Consider the following 24,382-nt stretch of genomic DNA (forward strand, 5'->3'; position numbering starts at 1 on the left):
CTGTGTTCCACTCACCAGCAGTCCCAAAATCCTGCGGCGGGGGTCGTGGGTAGCTGGCGGGTGTCAGGCAACCCTGCGCTCCAGCTACCCCCGGCGCTGATCCGGCCGGATGAGGCCTGTGGCCCTACTCAGGCCGGTTTCTGCTTCCCTAACAGTGGCAGCAATTTTAATGTACTTATTTTACTTAATTTAACCAATGTAATAAATTTATACCCTATCTTCTTCCCTTTACAACCCTCATTCATTAATTCATTTACTGAAATACATTTGTGATATGTCAGAAGTTATACTAGGCAATAGGGTTACCAAAGTGAACACACATTCCAAACTTGGAGGTTTGCTTTTTTCCTAGTTCCAAATATTTGGAGCTCAGCATACTGTGAAGTTGGAGTCAGAATTAAATGCTAACCCACCAAGCTTCTTTCATTGCTACTTTAATGTGTCTTCATGCCTCCCTTCTTTCTCATGCAAATGTTTGCTTGAACATTTAATACTTTCTAGATGTGCCTGCGGGGCCACAGCCTCTCAGTGCAGGATTCTGGGCAGCCGTTAGCAAAAGTTCAGACCTCTCAGCCCTATTCTTTTCTCCTCAGGGGTCTATCCAAAGCTCAGCATCTTGCCTCATCCTCACAGCAGGCACGAGAGTCACATAGGATGATGAGTGTCCTTTCCAGGTCACAAAAGAACAAAGACTCAAAGCGTAGAAATGGTTCTTTCAAAAACCTCCCCAGCAAGTTGCCAGAAGAACTGGGACAGGCATGTCTTCTGACTCCCTGTCAAATGATCTTGGGATATGGGGATCAGATGGGGTGGTAACTCTGGACAGAGTTTATTTCCTGTGGGGTTGTCAGATGTTTGTAGTCGGTGCAGCTCAGCCAGTCCTAGGGAAAACTATAATCCACTCACTGAGAAGCAACCAGTGTTGCCTGATAGCCAGAGCTAGCATCTGGAGTTTCCTTTTTAATTAATGGTATTATTATTACTAATTAGAACAGCAATATTACCATGATATTGCCATGTTTCTGACATACTAGAATCTATCACTCTCCAGCTAGCCAGTCAAAAAGAAAGGATGAGCCATTCAGGGCTAATGTCAATTATTTAGAAGATATTTTTATTCATTCGTTGAGAGTTTAATACATGTTTTGATCATATTTACTCCAACAACCCTTCCCTAATTCACTTTCCTCCCATTTGTATCATGTTCTAAAATCCCTCAATCCTAATTTTGTAATATCTAAATCTTCTCTGATATATGGAAGTTTACCAGAGAGGCATAGCAAGAGCTACACTCTCAAAGAAAGCTGTCTCTCCCTCTTCTAGTTGCTGACAATTGCTAGTAGTCCCACGGCTTGGAGTGGGGGGGGGGCGATTATGCATGAAACTTCTCTTTGCTGCAATTTGGTCTGGTTTGGGCTTGCATAGGTTTTGTACACACTATTTCTGCTGCTGTGAGTTCATGTGCACAGCTGATATGCTGTGTCCAAAAGATACCGTTTCCTTACAGCCACCCATCACCTCACAATCTTGCACTCTTTCCATCTCCTCTTCCACAAAGATCTCTAAGCCTTGGGAAGGGGGCTGTGGGATGCACTTTCCCTTGTGATGAAGAGAATATCTTCTGTGTGTATGGATGTGGCACCTGTCAATAATAAATAAATACGGCCTGTGGTTTAGTCAGGAAATAGGAGATGGGACATCCAGGAGGCAGAAAGGATTCTGGGATAGTGCCGGGCATGGGGAAATTCACCCAAGAAGTGATGGGATGGACACATGGTACCTGTGGGTAACCAGTCACATGGTAGAATTAGATTAGAGTAAATGGGTTATATTAAGTTATGATATGTTCAGAGAAGAGCCTAGCTATGTGGCCAAGAAATTTGTAAATATATTTTGAATCTGAGTTTTATTTCTGGGAGCCTGGGGCTGGAAGTAGGAACCACGTCTAACTTCTACACCTATGGATAAATAATTCCAAAGGCCTTAAAAAAAAGACATATGGAAACCTATTACTGTAGAAGCTTCAGCACACATACACATTACTATGTTTCTTCTAAAACATACAGATAGAAGGATATACAGAGAGAGAGAGAGAGAGAGAGACCCAGAGACACACACACAGAGAATTGAGTATAACAATGCCCCTGGTCAATACCAGAGGCTAGCAAATCAAACATCCAGTGCTAGTTATGAGATATTATTTAAGACAGGGTCTCATGTAGCCTAGGCTCACATCAAACTCATTATGTAGGCAAGGTTGACCTTGGTACTCCTTTTACTACCTCCCAAATGCTGGGATTATAAGGCATTAGCTTTGCTTCACATGGCACTGCGGATGAAACCAAGGCCCTTGTAAATGTTAGGCCACCACTCTACCAACTGCACCACACCCACACTCCCGAATGTCAGTTCTTTCGGTGTGTCAAGCAACTCTCCATTTGCTGTCTTCTGCTTTCTTCCCATATACAGTGTATTTCGGTGGCATTCTTTTATTCTAGGTCTGGGGCTTTTAGCTCTCTGTTTGCTGTTACTATGACAATAAAGACTCTGAGCTTGACCTTTCTGAGTCCTTCAATGATGACATGCTCTAATGTTTTAATGCCTAATGCCTAGTTTCCCCTTCCTCCATCCATTTTCATTAGCCTATTAATTAACTGAAATGTCTATCTACAGGGAAGATGTTTTCACACACACACCCCCTGCTCCCTACAAGAAGTAAGGTTGCTTTGGCAGATGTAAGTAGTCCCGGGAATCTGAGGAAAGATCTTTAGTTTGGTATAAAAAGCCACTCAACTAAATAGATTGCTGGCCTTGACCCTTTCTCTCAGAATTGCCGAGGCTTTTAGCAGAGCTAAAATGCTAGGATTAAAAGAGGGTCCATGGGTGCAGAGTAAATTAGCAGGTGCCACCCTGAAGAAGATGACATGCTGGCAGCACCATTAGAAGGACATGATTTATGTGGGAATGAGGAAGTTAGGTGCAGGTCTGCAATCGTCTGGATCTGCACACATTTGAAAAACGTCAGTGTTCAGCAAATGGTTCGTTTATACCATAGAATATTTTTCCTAACATATGACCCATCTTGTTAGACTGTGTATGCCCTTATCTGAGATGTAAGTCACAATGTATATATCCCTCAAGCATTAAAAACCCAAAGGAACGTTGCTTGTTGCTATCTCTCTGCCTCTTAAAAGTGAATAGGGTACTGGGATGGATCAGAGGATCCTGATTCTCTAGATGCAGTTCATAGAAACCCTTCTGCACTGTGCTTGTGTAGATGCCCTTTCAGACAGAAATGAGATGAACATGTAAGACATGGACAGGGAGATACTTCTTTTGATTTACTGATAGCGAAAAAGCCACGCCACCGCAAATTAGGGTGGCTCCTAATATAGTTCCTTTCTTTTTATAGTGGCTAAATGAGTTTATGGATTACACAAATTCCCAGGTTCATATGCCTTCGCTACTTCGCTATATGAAACTGTCTAAAAAGACCTCTAATTATTTGTTCAGTCTGATTGCCATACTCCAACGTGCTAATCTTAAATTGCAATAACATCATGAAACACCTCTACTGTCTATTTCTGTTTTAAATTTTATTTCTCTATGTGTGTGTTCATGCACACGCACCCATGGAGGGCAGAAAGGATGTTAGAACCTCTGGAGTGCGAGTTACAGTTACTTGTGGTCTGCCTGGTTTGGTGCTGGAAACTGAACTCCAGTCCCCTGCGAGAGTGAGAACTGCTCTTGAATACTGTGCCATCTGTCTAGGCCAAGCTATAATTATTCTCATCACTTTCTTAATTTTCAAAATTGCATTGATTAAAATAAATAAATGAATTGCATTTGCTTATTATTGGTCTATGGGAGGCATGAGTCTGCCTCAGCGTGAGTGTGGCGGTCAGAGGACAATTTGCCGGAGTCATTTCTTTCCTTCTACCCTGTGGGTCCCAGGAATCCAACTCAAGTCATCAAGCTTGGGGGCAAGTTCTTTCTTCCACTGGGCCCACGGAGGCATTTTGTTGCCCTTATCCTTGCCATGTTCTCCTAGATGAATACAACCTTGGATAAGCTGCTTATCTCTCCTTGCCTCGGTTTCTCCATCTGTAAATCATGGGCAATAATAATAACCCCTACCTCCTGGTGTTACAAAGAGAAAATGAATTAAACTGAGGAGTACTGTGGTTTGAATATATCCCTCCAAGTTCCTGCATTCAAAACTTAATTTCCAGTGCAATAATTGAGAGAAAGGACTTAAAAGAAATGATTAGGGTATGAGGGCCCTGCTTCAGGCTTATGTTAATGCAATTATTGTGGAAATGGATTCATTATTGCCCCAGTAGATTCCCGATAAAAGGATGAGTTCAGCCCCCCTCCCTTTCTCTTGCCCATCCTTTTTTGCCTTTCCATCTTCTACCCTAGGATAACAGTGCAAGATGCAAGCCCTTCAGTCTTTGGTGTCCCATCTTGCCTGTAAGAACTAAATCTGTTCTTTGTCATTTATCCAGTGTCAGACATTATATTATATCAGTACAAAACAGACTAACACAATAGGCAAAGCACTTAGAAAGCCTGGCCAATAGTAACTGCTATATAACCGTTTGCAGCTATTATTTCCTGATGATAAATTGCTAAATGTAATGCTGCATCAGTGTATTTTGAAGGCATTTAAGCTATGGTGCTAATTTAGTCTCCCCACGGGAGTGTGAGCAAATGTTTCCTATTCCTTGTCATCCCTGGATATTACCATTCTTTTTGTTCTCTGCTAATATCTTTTAACCTCTGCTAATTTGGCACTCTAAAAATTATTACAGAGCTTGAAATCTTTATGCATCATTTTCCAATTGATTTTTAGAAAATACTCTATATGCATGCCATTAAGTTGTCATTTTTTTCATATTACAAATATTTTTTCTTAGTTTATGACTCATGGAGATATTTAAGTAAGAAGTCATTAAAATAAATACCTTTTACACTCACAATTTCCTCATTTTATACTTAACGGTATAGTAAAGTAAAATTTATCATTTTTAAGGCGAGTTTTACTTAAGACTTTTATGTTTGGAGCCCTAGGTGGAATGAGTATCTGGCGATTAAATGTATTCCCTTTCTGCTTTCCTCGGGGCTTTCAAGGTTCTATTTAAAGCTTCTACCCTTTTGGTATTTCTGATATTGGCATTTAGAGAGCCCCTGGGATTCTGCATGGATTCTTACAAGGATTCTCCTGTCCTAGACGAGGGCTTGGCAAACTTCTGTAAAAGGCCAGAAAGCAAGTATTTTTAGACTTTGTGGGCCATGCAGTCTCTTCAGCAACTGCTACTCTGACACTGTAGAGGAAAAGCAGCCGTAGAGGTAAATGAGTCTGTTTGGTTGAGTTCCAATAACACGTTATGGACATTGAAATTTGAATATCATGTAATTTTCACATTCCTTGAAAATGTATTCTTCTTTTAAAAGAAAAACACATTTAAAAATGTAAAAACTGTTCTTAGCTCTTCTTAGCTTTTGGCCCGTCGGCTGTAATTTGCTGACCTCTGAAAGAGTATCTGGAAGAAGATCCATGAAAATCCAACTAATTAATTTTCGGCAGAAATGCAAAGATACTTTTAAGAGTTTAAATCTTGATCTAGAAAGGTGGCTCAGTGGATAAAGGCACTTGCCTCTAAGCCTAACAGCCTGAGTCTCATCCTGGGGGACCCACATGGTGGAAGCAGAGAACCAGCTCTTGAAGTTGTCCTCTGACTTCCACATCTGTGTAGTGGCATGCTGTGTACACACATGCACACACACACACACACACACACACACACACACACACACACACACATGCTGCATACTTTTTAAATTTTAAATATTTTCAAAAAAATGGTGTTGGCATGAGTAAAACATGAACTTTAATCTAAACCCAACATGCTATGCAAACTTTCATTCAAAATAGATGATAAATCTACACGTGAAATGCAAAACATAGTTATTCATGAACGTGTAGGAGAGTTGTTAGGCCGTCTACACATACAAAAACAATGTTAAATTGGATGTCAGCAAAATTGAAATTTTTGCTTCTTCCAAGACATTGTTAAGTGGGTCTGGTTTGACTACATAGGCGTCAGAGTCACAGTGTTGTTCTAGTCTCTGGCCAATTGCATACATTCTAATGCCTTGGTTTTATCCCAAGTGTTCCTGAAATTCCTTTGTAGTATAAAGTCATGAATCTCTTACATTGCCCCTGTCCCTGTGCCCTTTCTCCCTCATGGTGAGTGGCAGATGTTGTCACAATCCTCTGGATAAAGGGAGACCCAGCAGAGAGCTGGAGTTCAGCCTAAGATCTATAATTTTCACCCACCGCACTGGCTAAATCATCTAAGTATAGATAAAAAGGCTGTGCACAGTAATTTAGGCCACCAAATAAGCTTTCCAAGTGGGGAAGGAAAAAAAAAGAATCTTCCTAAAAGAAATGCAGATTGATCCCAGTGGAGAATGCTAACAGAAGGCAGGACTTTCCTACTGGCTCCCACAGCTGTCCCGGTGGTTCTGACCTCCAGGGTGAGCGTGCCATTTATCCTATTCCTTCCCCGGCTTTCCCTGCACAAGGAGTATAAACACCTCTTTCCAATCTACCATCCTCTTTTCATGTCCTCAAGATGATGGAGCAGCTAAGAAAATCTCTCAAAACGTAAGAGAAGGTGCTGTGGGAAAGGCACTGTCTTTATCAATGTGGCAAAATGATTTTCTGTCACGTCCGCCGTCCTTTTAATGGAAGAAAGATGTGCTTTTGAGTGTAGAGGCCATGCATTTCTCTAACTATAAATGAGAGTGAAACCTCAGCTCCAGGGTGCGTGTCCTTGAGAAGTAAACTGCACTTAGGTGTGTATTGTAAAGGAAGCACAGATGCCAATGGAAGTCGCTTTGGAGATTGACCGTAGAGCAGTCATCTCCGTGTAAACTACCAAGCAAAGAGAAAATGAAGAATGTCTGTGAAAACTTACTGTTATGTAAGTTCAAATAGTGGCTTTTGTTTAAAGGAGCAGAAAGAAATGTGAAAGTGCCCCTAACTGATTTTTTTTTTATTTTGTGATAAAATAATTCCAGACTTACTCACATGCTCTCATGCAGTTTATATTGCTTTCCCTGCTTAAAAAAGTCAGATTACAAAGACATGGGAAAGATGCTGTCATATCATATCCTTTCCATGTGAGCTCTGGCTTTCAAAGCAACCTCATGGAGAGAGAAGGTATTTTATGGTTATTCAGAAAAAAAGGCTAAAGCATAAATATTTTTTTGAGAAGACTTAAGATTGTATGTTCCTCAGATGAAGTTAATATAATATATATTATTTGTTCATTGTCATGTCTCAAAGAAGTCTGGGACAAGTGTTCCTCTGTACCTGTAGCACTTTCCAGCACTTCTCACCCTACCCATATCCTCAATGTTTCCAGCCCAGGGACTGGACCTCACTTAACCCAAGCTTCTGATTCCTTTATAACGCCATCATTTTGACCCTATGCTCTCTTGGCTCCTGGTTCCCCTCTTGTCCCCCTCCCTTCTCTTCCTCTCTCACTCTCCCCACTCTGTCTCCTCTTGTGGCCCGGTTCAGTCTGCTGGCCATGTTCAGTTTGGACCCTTCCAGATGCCTCTGAATGTTTTCTCCCTCATATATACAATAAACCCGTCTCCTCAACTATACCCAGCAATGGCCATGTCCTCATTTTCATTCCGTTATGTTCCAGCTATAGAGCCAAGCCCTAACAACCCCAGGAGGTGCCCAGTAAGAGCACTGAGCCTGGAGCTGGGCCAGCAGGACAGCCTCTGTTAGATGGCTCCAGGAAGAAGCACCTTTTGAAAGAGAGGGAAGGTAGCTGTTATCACAGAGGCCTTTAGGCCTTCTGCCTTTGATAATCTTCTATTTAAATCCTTAGGCCCTCTTCATTCTGCTCTGTGACTCTATATGTATGTGGGAGCTCTGGTCTCTCTATGGCAGTGGTTTTCAACCTGTGTGTCATGACCCCTTTGGAGATCAGATGACCCTTCACAGGGATCACCTAAAATGATCTGAAAAGACAGATATTTACATCACAATTCATAACAGTAGCAAAATTAGAGTCAGGAAGTAGCAATGAAAATAATTTTATGCTGGGGGGGGGTTACCACAAATGAGGAACTGTATTAAAGGGTCTCTGCATTAGGAAGGTTAAGAAGCACTGTTCTATGGGGACTGAGATTTGGGTTGGGCTTCTTGTCTTCATTTCTTGGGGCCCTTAGACTAAAGGTTAAGTTCTGTAGCATTTCTTAACCCATGTACTGTGAACAGAACAGGTAAGGAAATGATCACCTAAGCCTGCCAAGGTACATTCAAAGGTGATTGGAACTTCCCTTCCTCCAGCCCCAGATGATGGCTTCCACCAGCCTTTGGCCTCTAGCACTTATGTTACACATACAGTATCATTTTCTATGTGTGCATCCCCAGAAAAGCGTTGGGTGGTACATTTATTTTCTTATATTAAGATGTTTAACAGAGGCTCTGCTTTTATCTTAGAGAGTATTTCACCTTCTTTGTTAGAAAATAGAAGAGGGAACTCTGTGATAGAATTCTCCCTTGCAATAGCTCAGATTAAGAAAGATAAAGCTTAGAGCTCTCTTATGCCTCAAATACAGTTAATTCACTCCAATTAAAGAACCAATCCTTTAAAAAGAATATAGCTTCTGGTTGTATCAACACCAGAGTGAAGGGTATTAAATAAACCTACTCCCTTGCTGTAGAGAACCCAGAAATTTATCAAAATACAGAGCGGCTGTTTAGAGCCATTGAACAGTATATAATGCTAGGACATGATCTTGGAGCGAAGGGGAGCATTAAATTGACTTTTTGCCTGTGGTGTTTTATAAAGTATAGCATGGGGCAGAACCCAAACAAGGAACAGCAGTCTCATGGGACAGAGAGAACAGAAAATGTAATGCAAGCTCTGGAGAAGGCTCAAATCTGCTCAACGCAGCACTGTAGAAAAGTGAGGCATTAAAAGAGTTCTAGCCTTTAATCCCAGCACTCGGGAGGCAGAGGCAGGCGGATTTCTGAGTTCGAGGCCAGCCTGGTCTACAAAGTGAGTTCCAGGATAGCCAGGGCTATACAGAGAAACCCTGTCTCGAAAAACCAAAAAAAAAAAAAAAAAAAAAAGAATTCTAGAAGTTTACGGATCTTGGATCTAGGCTCTCTTTGGATCTTATCCCAATATTATACTAGGCCACACCACAGCTAGACTCCATTAGACTTTGGAGAAAGCAAGAACTTGGAGGGCTATGAGCTGCACAGGCATCCCAGAGCTCACCAGTGATCAGAGATATCACAGTTCTGGTCATGCATGGTAGAAAAAACAGGGATGCTGAACATCTCTAGCATTTAGGTGAGAACCTAGGAAATTCAGACATAGGAATCCAGCTATCCTGGGCCTAGTCTACCAAATCCTCAAACCAAGCTTGGACTGGCCAGGCTGATCAGTACGTAACTGTCCCTCCATAATCAAGCTCAATACTCTTTCTAGGGAGATAACAAAAGCCAGGCTCCTTTGAGAGCCTGTTGTCACAAATAACCCACCAACTAAAGAAGCAGCTTTGGCTGGGATAGCTGTTACAGCATTTCTAAGTGCAGTTTTCAGACACCAGCACATGCAAAGGTTCATCCTGATTTTATTTGCTATTCATTTGGTTATACAATATGTTTAAGGAAAAAATTCAGTCAGTAGCATAGAAAAGTATATAAATCATTGCCTAAAAAGGCCAGGAGTTTTTAGGAGTAGATGGGCTTCCTAGAACCACAGAAGAACGAATGGCTTCTTTAACCTAGTGCATGTTGCCATTTGAATAGGGCATTTTCCTGAGTGGATTTGTGTCATTTTCCTGAGTAGGACTGTTTTCTTGTGTCTCTGGGTCCTCCTCCCCAATTACCTCTGGACTGCAAGTGTTTCTTCCAACATGGAGCCAGCAGGTAGTCCTCTTTCCTCCTTGCTATCTCATGAACCCTGCTGTGGATGCGCTTACTTTAGTAGCTGGCTTCTGGGGTCAGGTGATTCTGAGCAACAGTCTCTGCCATACAGCATAATTGCATCTCTTGGGGAGGAGTTAACAGACGGAAGCAGAGCAGGTTGCTCCTGGGCTTCAGCTTCCACGGGGTGTATATGCAGCCCTCTTCCACGCTCCATGCACAAGACACTCATTAGTAAATCTTCCACAACAATTCTTTTTTGTGAGTGAACCAAGAGTGTGAGGCTCTCCGCGGGCACTCTGAGGCTCACTTGACAGCCTTGCTGAAACTGGTCAACACTCGGTTTCCCCTCAAATCATTACTCAGTCACCCGAGATGCTCACAAAAGTCACCATGCTGGATAATTTCTAGAAAGTTGGTGGTAGGGAGTCAGCTGACCGCTAGGCAGGCTTGATTACAGTAGGTCTTCTCTTTGCTTAGGACAAGGTGGTGAATCCATTCTTACCTTTGCATTTGGGGGATTGACATATGATTTTCTAAGCTGTGTATTTCCCTTTGAACTCAAACAATACCTTTATAATCTCTGAGAAAATATGATCATATCTTTCAAGGGTGATTTTTAAGTTTTTTCTGTAACTCAGATACTTTAAAATTAAGTAAAGATAAGTAAGCCTAAATATATAGGGAAAGCTTCCCTTAGGGAGCATCCTGTTTCTATTTAACTTGATCCCACTTCCATTGTCAGAAAATGGAAGTGTACACGTGTTCAGGGTGACTGGTGACTGGTGACTCATTCCTGAGGAAAACTGATGACCCTGCTCTCAGCAGGCAGTGTTGCTCTTCATCTAGGAGCAGGCCGGGTGACATTTCCAACAAAGGCATATTAATTGGTGTCGTCATTGTGCAGGTGTTATCTAGGCAACCATATTGTTGAAATTTTATGGGTACACCTTTCCTTGTTATATCAAATATATACTATCAAACAATAGGCACCCATATCCTCTGGCCCTTACAATATTCCTGATCACTTTTACGCAGTGTAGGGATTTTATTGCGCATATACCAGTAGGCTGTGTGGGTGTGTGCATGTATGTACACATATGTATACAGCAATAATAATTTCAAAAAAGAGGTCATAAGTTTGAGAGGGAGCTGGAGCATAAGAGGAGATAGAGGGAGAAAGAGGGGTTGAAATGGTATAAATACAGTACTTCTTGTACAAATGTCTCAAAAAATTAATGACTTACATTTTTAACAAAATGACAGTTGAGAGGTATAGAAAAAAACATTTTAAAGAAAGTTTAGGCCATCCACCTGTTTATCCATTTAGCCAGAGCAGAAACCCATAGCAAAAACCCTATTGGGTTTTTGGTGGATGTAGTGTGAAGATGGATCTTTTCTTAAAAAAAAAAAAAAGAAAAGAAAAGAAAAGAAAGAAAGAAAGAAAGAAAGAAAGAAAGAAGGAAAGAAAGAAAAAGTTTACCCATTTTGAGAACTCAATGTATGTCCACAAAATAGCAGCAGTCAAGCAATCTGGGAAACTCTTTAAAGTCCTAGATCTCAAACTTGCCCCAGAATTTTAAAATATGAATTGATATTTTTTTAAAAAATCCCCAAACAAGAAAGCCACTTCTCTACTTACCTTTGGAATTCCCCAGGAGCTTTTTATAAAGCACAGATTTTTTTTTTTTTTTTGGCATTCTCCTATTCCAAGTTATGATGTAATTGATGTGGGGTTTAGCCTAGGCCTTGGGCACTTAAATTCCCAAATAATTTTAGTGTGCAGCCAGATTTGAGAGCCAGCTGTCTGATAAGATCCCTTTGCACTTTAAACAAAGGTGCTCAAGATGAGATCATAGTATATTCTTTTAATCAGATTACAAGCCAGGCTGCAAATTTGTCTTTTTTCAACGTTCGAAGAGACCAACTAGCCCAAAGTAAATATATCAAGTCTCGTTTCTACTTCCTGCTCAGATGGACCTCACTATGGCAACAGGTTGTCTCTGATGCTCTCAGCTGGTCCCTGGCACAATAGCTATGTGGAGCACTAAAGTGCTTCATCCAGGTTCCCTGGGGCTGTGCTGGCATCACTGAACATACTGAGGCATGATATTAAAGTCTGGGTATAGCTTCCTCCTTCAGACACACCCTAGGGCCTTGGCTTGCATCCCTTTGTCCCCTTTCCAAGAATGAGCTCTTGCCAGGGTCTAGAAGTAGTTCGTCCTGGGAAGAAGGGAGTAAGAGTGGTGTATCAGTGCTCAGAAATGGTGTGAGTGGCAGGGCTTCACAAGGTAATAAATAGCATGGGGGGTTTAATTAAGACATGTCCTTGTGCTGGGATCGCAGCTCCGGTGGTAGAGCATTTACCTAATTGTTCACAGAGCTGTGGATTCAATCCCCAGTTTCATGTATAGCAGGTGGTGTAGTGCAAACCTGCAATCCTACCACTTGGGAGTTTGAAGCTGAAGGATCAAAAGGTCGTCCTCAGCTACATACTAAGTTTGCAGCTAACCTGGACCATGTAAGACCTTGTCTCAAGGAGTGTTATGGCCGCTTTATCCCTTAGCTCTTTAGGCCAGCCTATACAATTGCAGTAATGATTACAACAACCATTGGTGCACTGGACTTTACAAAGATCTTATGTAACAAGAAATAGATCTAGAGAGCTCTGATTGTACCACATAGCTTATTTACTCTCTTCTTCTCTCTTGTTCCATTTAAAACACCCAAGGATGAGCTGGAGAGAGAAGGGGAAGGGGAAAGCGATAGAATCCTATTTTAATTCAAAATTTTAAAAACATATCAGACAAAAGAGGGCATGGCAAGTTTGTGTGCTAGCATGTCTTCCTTATTTGTGTTATGCAGCTAACCCAAAGCATAGCACTAGGCTGTAACAATTGCCAAGACTCAGTCCTGTGGTTCCTATAAGAAAAGTCAGCATTTGCATTTCATGAAGAATACCCTATTCTAGTGGATAATCTGCCTGGCTATGAGAAATAGACAAACCATTTTTGACATTTTGTTGAGGGCTTGATCATGGAAGAGTGAGCATTCTTTGTCAGAAATAGAATATCTTTTCATTCTCTTCCTAAGGCTTCAGTTCTCCCTGCCACTTCTTTGATGCCGTGAGAGCTTATTACTGAACATCATTTTTCCAGGAGCTTTTATCTCTCCGGTGGGACCAACCTTTTGACATGGTGACATGACACTGTCACATACAAATACATTGGACTGCGTTCAGAGCTATACTGGGATGCACAGGTGGGCCCTACTTGATAGTGGCCGTGCTTTATCCTCTGCCATCTGCTGCATCCACAAGCCTGTGCTGCCCTTTCTCCTCCTTAGACACTGAAAATCTGCTAGAGTGACTGGCATCTTGGTCTATGTCTGTTTCCATGATTAGTAGTGCCTTGGGTTTGGAAAGAAATTACAGTATTTTGGTCACATTGTCTCTTTCCTCAGTGGTCAGCTACTGCCTGTATTCCTAACTTCACTAGGTTCCTGCTTTGAGGACATAATCACTTTCACCCTGAAGATGTTCTGGACTTTTAAGTTGTTGACTACCCATTTCTCTATTCTGTCCCTGTCACTACTACGAATCACATTGACTCTGCTCTCAGATGACTACTGTAGATTCTGGTCTGTGCACTCAGCTCCAGTTCTTGGATGTTCACTGCTGTGATCAGCTCCCTGCTCTCTTGCTTCTGTGTCTTCACACTCAGTGATCCAGCCATTAACCTTCTCATGGCCTCACTACTCACTGCACCCCACCCCCATCCCCTCCCCAAGGCTTCCCAGCTTCCTGCTTATTTTTAAATCTAGCCAAACCTCCAGGACAGTGTCTCCTTGATGTTTGGGTTCGCTGTGTCTGCTTCTCCCGTGAGGCTCCCAAGCTGGAGAGTCCCATGATAACTAGACGGGTTTTCTCTTACTCCTCAATGACTCTCCTATCTTGTACATTTTAGGTCCTCAAATAAATAAAATTCTCTGCTGTTTTATACTTCTGGAAGTACAGTCCTCATATGAATAATTCTCTCTTCATCACTGCCATCAAAATCCTAGTTCTTTTATCTGCTGTATGGCAAAGGACTTATTTTTACTTGTCACTTTGCCATCAGTCCCCCCCCCCCAGATCCTTATAAGTTAGCTTCATTGCTACAGGAACATGTTTTGGTTGTCTGTAAATCGATAACCCACTCTGTATATCTGACCCTGTGCCTGGTGCGTGTTCTGTGGTAGCCTCCTTCCTTGGCTCTCCTTCATCCCCAGCCACCCTGGCAGTTTTCTTTTGTGTCTCTGCTGATCTCATCCATGGACCTTGTGTTTTTTCTTATACTCATCAGAACAATAGACACATTGTGTCTGTCCTTTGCACTCTCTGGCACTTGCTTTATATTACATGATAATTATATGCTAGCATTTTCCTTTAGGAGCAGAGTTTAGATAACCCACTGAAGCCACTGAACCCCTTACTTCTGGAAGACATGATAAACATGTCATTGTTATGCACTGGTTTCCCCCACATAGAGATGCTTGAGGTCTCAAGTGATGCTGGATAGGCTCTTGTGTATGACATTTTTTTTCCTCACACAAGGAAGCTGAAGTGAAAAATGGTTTCATACCATTTAGGAACTTTGAAAGAAATGTAGCACTAATCAATATTTGCATGTCTTTGATGGATATGATTCAGTATCAGATGAGCCAAAATGAAAGACAAGGAAAGTCCTGATGTAAGCAAACCCTCCTCACATGCAAAGATGTGAGATGACTTGAAGAGCTGATAATGGATCCTGGTTTTGTTTTTGTTTTTTCATCCCAGAGCGTATGGTTAAGAACCATTACCAAACTCCACTTTAGGATACTGTGTGTCTGCTTTCCACAAGCATCTCTAGGCTCTGGGAATAGGTATCATGAGACTGCATGTTCAAAGTTTAGTACCTACAGAATTTTAATGTGCTTTTGCACTTAATAGATACCTGTTGAATGGAGTATGGTGAAGTGCGAATTAATACAGAGCCAAGTGTTAGGGAAAAGAAGATAGTTATCATATTTGCCTGCCTAAAGATTTCATTTCTAAGGATTGATTCATGATAAAGACATTCCACCCCCTTGCCTACTTTGTAAAGTTTTCTGGTATCACTGATAACATTTATAACGTCCTCAGAAGCCATCAAGCCATGCTACCACATTCTCTTCTTTGGGGATTGATGCTAGATTGTTTAAAGGGTGACATAACAAGGGACAGAACCAAACTATTTACCTGGACTTATTTAATTTTCCAGAAAGATCAGCACTCTCTCTTGTTGGAAGTGTTTTGAACCCTTGCTTTGCTCTGGGTAAATCTGAACTTGGTGCTTCTTGTATATGTGTTCTCTGGTGTTGGTCAGGTCAAGATGATCTTCAAAATCTGCATTGTCTTTCAAAGGGAGACTTCTCCCTTGAGATCAATATCACAAGGGAGGGGAAGATGATGATGGCTCCTTGCAGTGGGGTTAGTCCAAACTGTCTGCATAATCTAAACAGTAGACTGCAATGCAAGAGATTACAGATCTGAGTTAGAGTCTTCATCAAAGTGCATATTTATCACGGGAGACCATTGTGCAAGGGGCTAAGGAGCATAAAGGTGAAAAAATATGATGTGTAGCCCATCTTGTTGGAACATCCACTCTAGCAAAATGCATATGAACCACAAATCCATGCCTGTAGTTCTCAGGCCTTCCTGTCCTTGTCTCTGTCTCTGTTTTAGAAGATGATGGAGTAACTCCACAGCCCCTGAGCAGGATTCCCTCTCTTTCTTGACGATCATCTTACTTTGAGTATAAATTTTAAAGGTCTGTGTTGCCAGCACTTTCTGAAAAATGTTCATTCACTTTTGGTTCAGCTAGACATTTGCAGTTTTATTTTAATTCAAGGGGATTATACTTATTTGACAGTGGTATATATGTTGTACATTCACTGGAAAGCAATAGGGGGGCTTTGCTGTAGGCTGAGTCTTGGTTTAGATTGCAAAATGGATATTGTACTCAAAGGATCTAGAGGAGTTTACTTCCAATGATTTGCAAAAAAGAAAAACTGGGGGAGTGGTTCTATGGCCTGAGGTTGCATGCCTAGGGTTTTCAGGGTAGAAGCCTGAAAAAGGTGAAGTCTTACAAGTCTTGCTCAGTGCCCTCTACACAGCCACTTGTACAGTGTACAGCACCAAATAGCTATTGAAGAAGCATTTAATGGGTGGATGGAAGAGAAGATATCCAGAGATCCAAGTGAATGAGTAGGTAGGTTATGGTGAATAGGTTATAGACACAACTGTGCCCTATTGATATAAAAGAAGGTGAAGGAGACCTGTATGCTAATGAACTTGAGTAAAATGTAACATTTTTCTTCTTATTCTTGGTGGCTGTCTCTAAGCCCTTTTTAAGTTTGACAAGCATTGTGGCAGTCTATCAAAGAGGATGTTTGTGCATGTGGTGTTTTCTAAGCCACCTTTGCAATTAGTGAAATGCTGTTGTTTCAGTAAAATTGAAATGAAAAAAATGCAATCTCTCATCTTTAAGGAAATAAAAAGGCAACTTTAAGCTGGACATGGTGGCTCACACACACCTGAGACCCTGGCACTCATAAGGTAGGGTCAAGAGGATCACTAATTCAAGACTTGTGTGAATTCCATGAGATCCAGTCTCCAAAAACAAACATATAAAATGAAGTTAAAAACAAACAAAAGGAGGATTAGCTTCAGGGCATCTGAAATGCCAGCTGAGCTTTGAATCCTAGTGGGTAGCATGTATTATCCCTCCTGACTTTGAATTCCGTGCTAAATTAGTAAATTGTCACGTTGATAGCACCCTGAAGGAATGGGTTCCTTGGCATAGGCATGTACCTGAAAGGTAGAACATTTGCCTAGTTCATATAGGTCCCTAGGTTCCATCCCCAGTGCCACAAAGCAAAGAAAGACAAACAGAGCTTCTACTCTTCTATAACAGGATACCATACCTTTCTGCTGCCCATGTCTTACTTTCTATTGTGCTCTTTCTAGGACTGCATCGATGTAGGCTGGTGGGAAGGAGAACTCAATGGCAGACGAGGTGTGTTTCCTGACAACTTCGTGAAGTTACTTCCACCGGACTTTGACAAGGAAGGGAATGTAAGTCTCCCTGGCTTTGATCTCAGTGTCTCCCTTTCTGTCAGAATTGTGGCTTCCATGATGAGACTTGGGAGGTAGAGAGATCTTTTGGTATAAAATAAAAGAGCAGTGACATTTAAATGTTTAATGGGCTTGGGTTCTGAGCCCCTGGCTGCCATAGGACAAACTCATCATACCAGCTGGTGAATGTTTCCCACAGTTTAATGTATACGGAGTACTTTAAGCAGTACCTGGCACGTTGAAATTTTCAGGAGAGCTGCCAGACCCTGAATGTCCTACATAGTAAGAAAATACCTCCTGTTTTATATAGCATAGTCCTTGGGGGTGCTGAAGTAGCCAATATTTAAAGTTGCTGAAAATTATATTTTGAGACTGAGAATGGAGAGCACAGCTTGTTAATTTTATATTATATTTGTATATGTGTATACATATACTCAAATGCATATTTATATGTCTCGCCAAGGTTGTCTCTTTCTTTGTGGGAACTGGTTTGATGATGGATACTGTTTAGATGGCCCATTCTGTTTGCCTTACTCTTTGTGTATTGTCTCTCTGCTAATGATTTAACCCAAAAAAAAAAAAAAAAGGTGAGAACTGGGAGTTCTTTACAGAATGAGGGGACAGCTATTTGATCTCATCTACCTACCCTCTTCCTTACCTCTCAGCCTCTTACTGACGCTTTTGCCTGATTTCTGATCTAGAGCCTCTTCAGATCCAAGGAGGGTTCTGTTCTTGGACCAGGCTAAACCTAACTGTATTATTCAATTTTCTAGTTGTTGTAGCAAAGTATTTGACAGGGACAACTTATGAAAGAAATGGTATATTTTGACTCACAGTTGGATATTACAGCCCATCAGAGCAACAGCTGGCCATAGGGCATGTCAAGAACTAAGGGGAAACTTCCTAATAGACATGCTTAGAGGTTTGTCTCCTAAGTGATTGTAGATTTTGTCAAATTGACAATATTAACCATCACATCAACTTTGATACATCACCATTCCTGAGATGATATATGGTAAGGATAGCTACAGTGCTAGTAGTTAGTCGCACCGCCACTTAATGGTGTCTATGCTGTTTAAATGAATGGATGTATTTATTTTAAAACGTAGCATTGTTCTAGTATCTCTAACAAACTCCAAGGTAATGTTGAAACTGCTGGTCCTTTGATCACACTTTGAGCATCAGGGTTCCAAAAAAGCCTGAAGAAGCAGGATTTAGACTCTCCAGAGCTTTGGTTCAAATACCAAGAGGGACTGATGGGTATATAGACTGCAACATATTTTTCACGTAAACAGTCCAAGAAAGCAAGCTATTAAAATGTATTAAAAAGCATGGCCTTGGATTTTAAACTCATTTGATGATCTAAGGGCATAATCTTGGGAGATGCCTCAAACTGTATCCAGTAGTGGGTAAATTTTCCTGTACATATTAACCATTCTAGTAGTCATAATTACTATCTGTAAGGGTAGGGGAAAACTAGCCACAACTATGATGTAATGCTAAAATAGTAACTCTGGTTCTTTTTGCTTCAGCTGACCAAATCAACTCGGTATCTTGATTTTCTTGGTTAATTTCCCTGGGAATCTAAACAAGGCTAAGAATTTTGATGAGTAGCCATTAAAAAGATAGCCAGTAACATGTAAAATGTACTTATAGAGATAACCAAGCAAAGAATAACACACTCTTCATGCTGTTTCTCATATTTTTCCTGGATCTGTTGCCTCATGATTGTGTTTGAGTTTTCAATCATTCCTTCAGTATTTTTGGAAACCTTTCCCAGGGCTGGCCTGGGTTGGCCTTCATGGTAGATAACTAGAGATGAAGCATACGGTTACTGGCCTTGTTGACTCAGAGTTGGGCAGCAGGGCTGGCCTGCAAGGCTTTCTGAAGGATTCTCCCTTTGGCTGGGTCTCAGTGAGTGGAGCACAGGTCCATCCACATGGCGTGTGGTACCCTTCTTTGCCCATCTTTGAATCTAGAAAATCCTTTGTTGTGAGTCCCCCTCCTTTGGTCACTCTGCTAGGTTTTATTATCTAATTAGTTCAGACTGAGGCAGTAGCATTTACGTTTTTTAAAGGAAAGCTGCAAGATCAAATTGCAGGTATTGACCATGTAAAATGATGTTTTGAAGTATTCCTCCCTCCCATATCCATAGTTGAACCAGCCATAGACTGGAAAGGTTTTAAAAATGTGTCTGTGCTGAACATACACAAACGTAAAGACTTATTCCCCAACAATGCCCTGTACAGCCACTTATAAGTAATCTAAATGGGATTTTACAGTAAATAGGAACTAGGTTATATATAAGCAGTATGCCATTATATAAAGGGCCATAGTACCAGTGGATTTTTATGTTCATAAGAGATCATGTAACCACTCAAACACAGATTCCAAAAGGTTATTATATATTTACATCATGGAATGACTAACTATAGCTAAGCAACATATGCCTTCCTTCATATAGTTTGTCATTTTTATGGTGACAGGAGCATGTTTCTGAAGACTAAGGTAAACACTAGACCATTTTTTTTCTGACAAATGAGGAAAACCCACAGTTGGCTTTCCTGTGGTGCTCTGCCTTTAAATTCTTGGTCTTATTTTGTCGGGACCATGAATTCACTCATACGAGACAGACTCTATGTATAGTGTACTGTTCTAGAAGCTCTTTGTTACATAAGATATTAAGGGAAGTAACTTCCACAGGAGAGTAAAGTTGTTTGTGCTGAGAGGGCATGGCATGGCCTCCTTGTTGAGGTGTGCATATTTTGTAGAGCCCCATGGGCATCTCTGCAACCCCAGATAAGCAGCCATCATCTCTTTTTTAAACTTCATCCTCACAAAGCAGAAAACTCAGTTTTAGGGATACAATAGTCATACCTGTCAGATAACTGAAAAGTAATTTTCAGATAGCTGAAAAGGTATTGTCTAATGTGACATTTAGGTTTTTTTGAAATTTCAAAGTAGAAAATCCCTTTTTCATCCCTGCTGGCTTACAAAACCAATGGGATAGCTGTGCACCCGTTGCTATGCCAGCCTTTTTTTGCTACACCTAGAATACTGGTGAGTTGGTGACAATATGGTCGGGCCAGGAGATGCCACTTGCAGAATTGACAGTATAAAGATGATTAGAATTATTAACATGAAGATGCTGTGTGGGTTATGGTGTCTGAAACATTCTGCCACCAATTTCAGCAGATGTCATCTTGTCTCGCCAGTGACTAGGGTTACAGTCATCCACCCCAGTCTGCAATGATCCGGATAGACAGAAGCAAGTCTTCTGCAGCAGGCTTCTTGACTCAGCGGGTATCATCAGGGCATGCTTTTGAGTCTGGCATCTTGTCTGCCAGGATGCAGACTCCAGAGAGTCACCATCAGGCCCTTTGCAATTCCTGGTGGACTTTCTTCCTGAGAACAGAGTCTCTCTCCAGCATGGCAAGCGCTCTGTGGCTTTTCCTCAAGGTATTACAGGAGAGGATGCCCATTGATCTCGTGGTGCATATTTTAAAGCAATTATGTAAGCTATTTAGGAGAGAACCTAGATGCAATCACTGTTTATTTTGAGCCTTGACTGTACAATTGAGCATCAGGATGGAAAGATGAAATATTCTGAGAGCTCTAATGAAGCAAGGTGCATGCGCTGTCATTGTGAGTGAAGTGTAACAGGGAGCTAGGACTGATTTTTAGAATAGCAGGGACAGCATCCTGACGTCATTAGAAAGAAACAAAGGTTAGGATCAATCTTTGGAAAGACTGTCCTTTGAAGGGTAGTGTTTCAGGGATATCTCAGGCTGTGTACCTTCTAAGAGAAGGCAGATCACCAGACGCTGCAGGGCCATTCTAGAGCATGTTCCCTGAAGAGGCTCTTTGGAGTTGATGCCATGTCGCAAATGCACACCTCTAAGGCTCCCCCAAGGGTTTCCCCAGTGAATATACCACAGTGAAACATTTGCTTCTCAGCCACAGGGACTTAGAAACCTGCCATGAAGATGTCTGCCTCTGCCACTGTGACTCAGCCTCACTTTGCCTGCTCCCAGACTTATACAGGCAGCAGGCTGCCAGCTTACAGGAACTGAGAAGTGCAAGGCAGTCTTGAAGACACGGGTCTGCCTGCCCTGGGCATTTGCCCCCACCACTGTGGGTCTAATTTCTTAGGATCCAGGTTTCACAACAACAACAACAACAACAAGACTTCCAGCTTTCTCTGGGAAGGCTCTCCATCTGAGAGAAGTGAACGTTTCTTGGAAAAAGCCAGGCAGGTATGGCTTGAGGCCCTCTTCACACATGGAAGGAGAAGGTTTGCCAAGGGAGCCATGTGCTGAGTTCAGCTAAACCCAATTGTTACAAGATCACTGTTCTGTTGGCTTTGACAGCAGTGGTTTTTTTCCATATTAACCACTAACCAGGGTCTGGGATTGCAGTTCAATTGGCATAGTGCTTGTCCAGAATGCAGAGTCCTAAATTTGATCCCCAACACTACATAGTCTAGGTGAGGTGTTGCACACCTATAATCCCAGCGCTCAGGAGATAGAGGCAAGAGGATAAGAAGTTCATCTGTGGCTATATATTGAGTTTGAACTCAGCTTAGGATATATGAAGCCATGTCTCAACAAAAACAGACAAAATTAAGCCAAGCATCTTTCATATGCCTGTAACTCCAATTCTGAGAGGGACAGAGACAAGAGGGTCTCTAGAGGTTGCTGGCTTTCTAACCTATCCAAGGAAACATGAGACTCCATCTCAAAGGGAATAGGTGGAGAGTGATGCCAGCAGGCACCCAATGACCTTTTCTGACCTCCATGTGACTGCACAGGTGTGTACACCTGTGTGAGAAGCTGGCAGGGAGAAACATACACACAAAGAGACAGACAGGCAGGCAGAGAATGAGTGAACGAACAAACAAACAAATAAGTGAATGACTCGATCTTTTATAATAACCACTGACCGATCCTTCCTATTCCTACCAACCTCTAGGCACTCTGATATGACCCTCTGACTTCCCACATTCTCAGTTATAGTTCTGTGCCTATACATCCTCATAAATTTGTTCTAGATCAAGCAACTTTGCAGATTTCAAACTTTTATAAAAAAGGAGTTTCCATGATGCTTAATCCACCACAGATGAGTTTTATAGCATTATTTCTGGCTACTTTTCTCTTTGCCAGGTTCTTAGGAGCTCCCATATGATGACAACCCAGTTTGTAAATTTGTTCTTAGCCAATATTTTTCTCATCCCTAGGCATGTCCATTAGCCCTCAGAGATCTCCTATAATTTTCTACATTCTAAATGTGGCCAATAAATTAAAAAAATAAATATATGCTTCCCCCATATAACCAGTCTTAGGAAAATAATCCCCTTACAGCATATCTGTCTCATGTATTTAGTTTCTCTGGGTGGTCTCATACACAGGAATTGAATTTGTCAAGCTGTTTTTTTATTTAAACAATTTTTATTAGATATTTTCTTTATTTACAATGCAAATGCTATCCTGCAAGTCCCCTATACCATCCCCTACCCTGCTCTCCAACCCACCCACTCCTGCTTCCTGGCCCTGGCATTCCCCTGAACTGAGGTATATAATCTTTGCAAGACCAAGGGCCTTTCCTCCCATTGATGGCCTATTAGGCCATCTTCTGCTACATATGCACCTAGAGATATGAGCTCAGGGGGCACTGGTTAGTTCATATTGCTGTTCCTTCTATAGGGTTACAGACCTCTTCAGCTCCTTGGGTACTTTCTCTAGCTCCTCTATTGGGAGCCCTGTGTTCCATCCAATAGATAAGTGGATATTATCCCAGAAACTTAGAATACCCAAGATACAATTTGCAAAACACATGAAACTCAAGAAGAAAGAAGACCAAAGTGTGGATACTTTGTCCCTCCTTAGAATGGGGAACAAAATACCCATGTAAGGCGTTACAGAGACAAAGTTTGTATCTTAGACGGAAGGAAGGACCATGAAGAGACTGCCCCACCCAGGGATCCATCCCATAATCAGCCACCAAATGCAGACACTATTGCATATGCCAGCAAGATTTTGCTGACATGATATAGCTGTCTCTTGTGAGGCTATGCTAGTACCTGGCAAATACACAAGTCAAGCTGTTTTTATGTCACATAAGTTTGGCCTATTGATAAAGCCTCAGTGGTTTTCCCCAGGCCACCCAGATGGTATAACCTCTTCCTTCACCAGCAGTATTTACGGTTCTCCCAGTTGAACATCTCATTTGTCATATTCTTGTTTATAGGGCTTATATTTCATTTTCCAGTTGGAACTTCTTTGAGCTGGTGTACCCCAAGCTTCTCCTTCATCATAACTATAGTGTATATGATATAAAATTGGCAGATAATAGGATCTCTTTTTGTTTTGGTCTTGTGTCAAATATGCCTACTTTTTCTTATATGCTTTCTTTCCTGTCCATTGTTCCCTTTTGTACTAGTATAAAAGAAAAGGAAGAAGGGAGAGGGATTTCATAAAGCTGGCTCCTGTCACATTCCACTATCTAGACAAAGGGATGCCCAGGTCCTTCCTTCTACTAGACATAGGATCTGGATATATAATTAAGTTCTTACTTGTAGGGTGGGCTGAATGGAATAAAGGGGTGTACTGAGATAACCTATTAGGAAGAAGCTCTATTCCAGAGCCTAGATGACCCTAATAGGCCATGCATGAGATGGACCCAAGCATAAGAGAGACTACAGATGCATACAATGTGGCTAGAGACTGAGCTAGGAAACCAGCAAGAGATTCTCCGAGACGAGGTTATATGATGGTCCCCAGGCATCTCCTGTGCAGATGACAGTGCAGCTAATTGTTTGAACTCTGGAAGGTACAGAGGAACAGTTATAGACATGAATGTCACTCAGATCGTTGTCCTGTCTCCATGCTTTCAAAGTGTAGTGGGTCCTCCAGATACATTGGCACAGCAATAGCAGGACAGAGCCTCCCATCTTTCTCTACAATTGTGATGGGCGCCCTGGTCTGGAAAAACCCATTTGTAGCCTTTCCAGTCTCACATCTTAGCATGATGCATGAAGATGTTTTCTAAGGTCCAAAGTTGCTAAAGATCTGAGCTACACTTTGTTTACCTGTTCCCCTAACCAAGCTCTGATTCTGTATTAGGATTCAAATGGGCTTGAGCCGTGTTCAAATTTGTGTGGGAGCTTGGTACCATTATATCCTGACCACAGTTTTTCCTCCCTCTACTCCTCCCAGTACCACTGGTTAGTATATTATTGAAGGCACCTGGTTAATTTTCTTTTCTTTTCTTTT

General features: G+C 41.6%; 1 protein-coding gene across 6 annotated transcripts in view; it reads left to right on the forward strand.

Annotated features, from left to right (window-relative positions):
- The window catches only part of Sh3kbp1 (SH3 domain containing kinase binding protein 1), a 346,384-nt gene that overhangs the window by 255,036 nt on the left and 66,966 nt on the right, over positions 1-24,382 (forward strand). For all 6 annotated transcript variants that reach the window (XM_021152670.1, XM_029473429.1, XM_029473430.1 and 3 more), the window contains one exon: positions 17,004-17,111. In XM_021152670.1, the coding sequence (XP_021008329.1) occupies positions 17,004-17,111 (108 nt within the window). The remainder of the gene's footprint in view (positions 1-17,003; positions 17,112-24,382) is intronic.

This window comes from Mus caroli, chromosome X (assembly GCF_900094665.2).
Source record: "Mus caroli chromosome X, CAROLI_EIJ_v1.1, whole genome shotgun sequence".
NCBI classification, from domain to species: domain Eukaryota; kingdom Metazoa; phylum Chordata; class Mammalia; order Rodentia; family Muridae; genus Mus; species Mus caroli.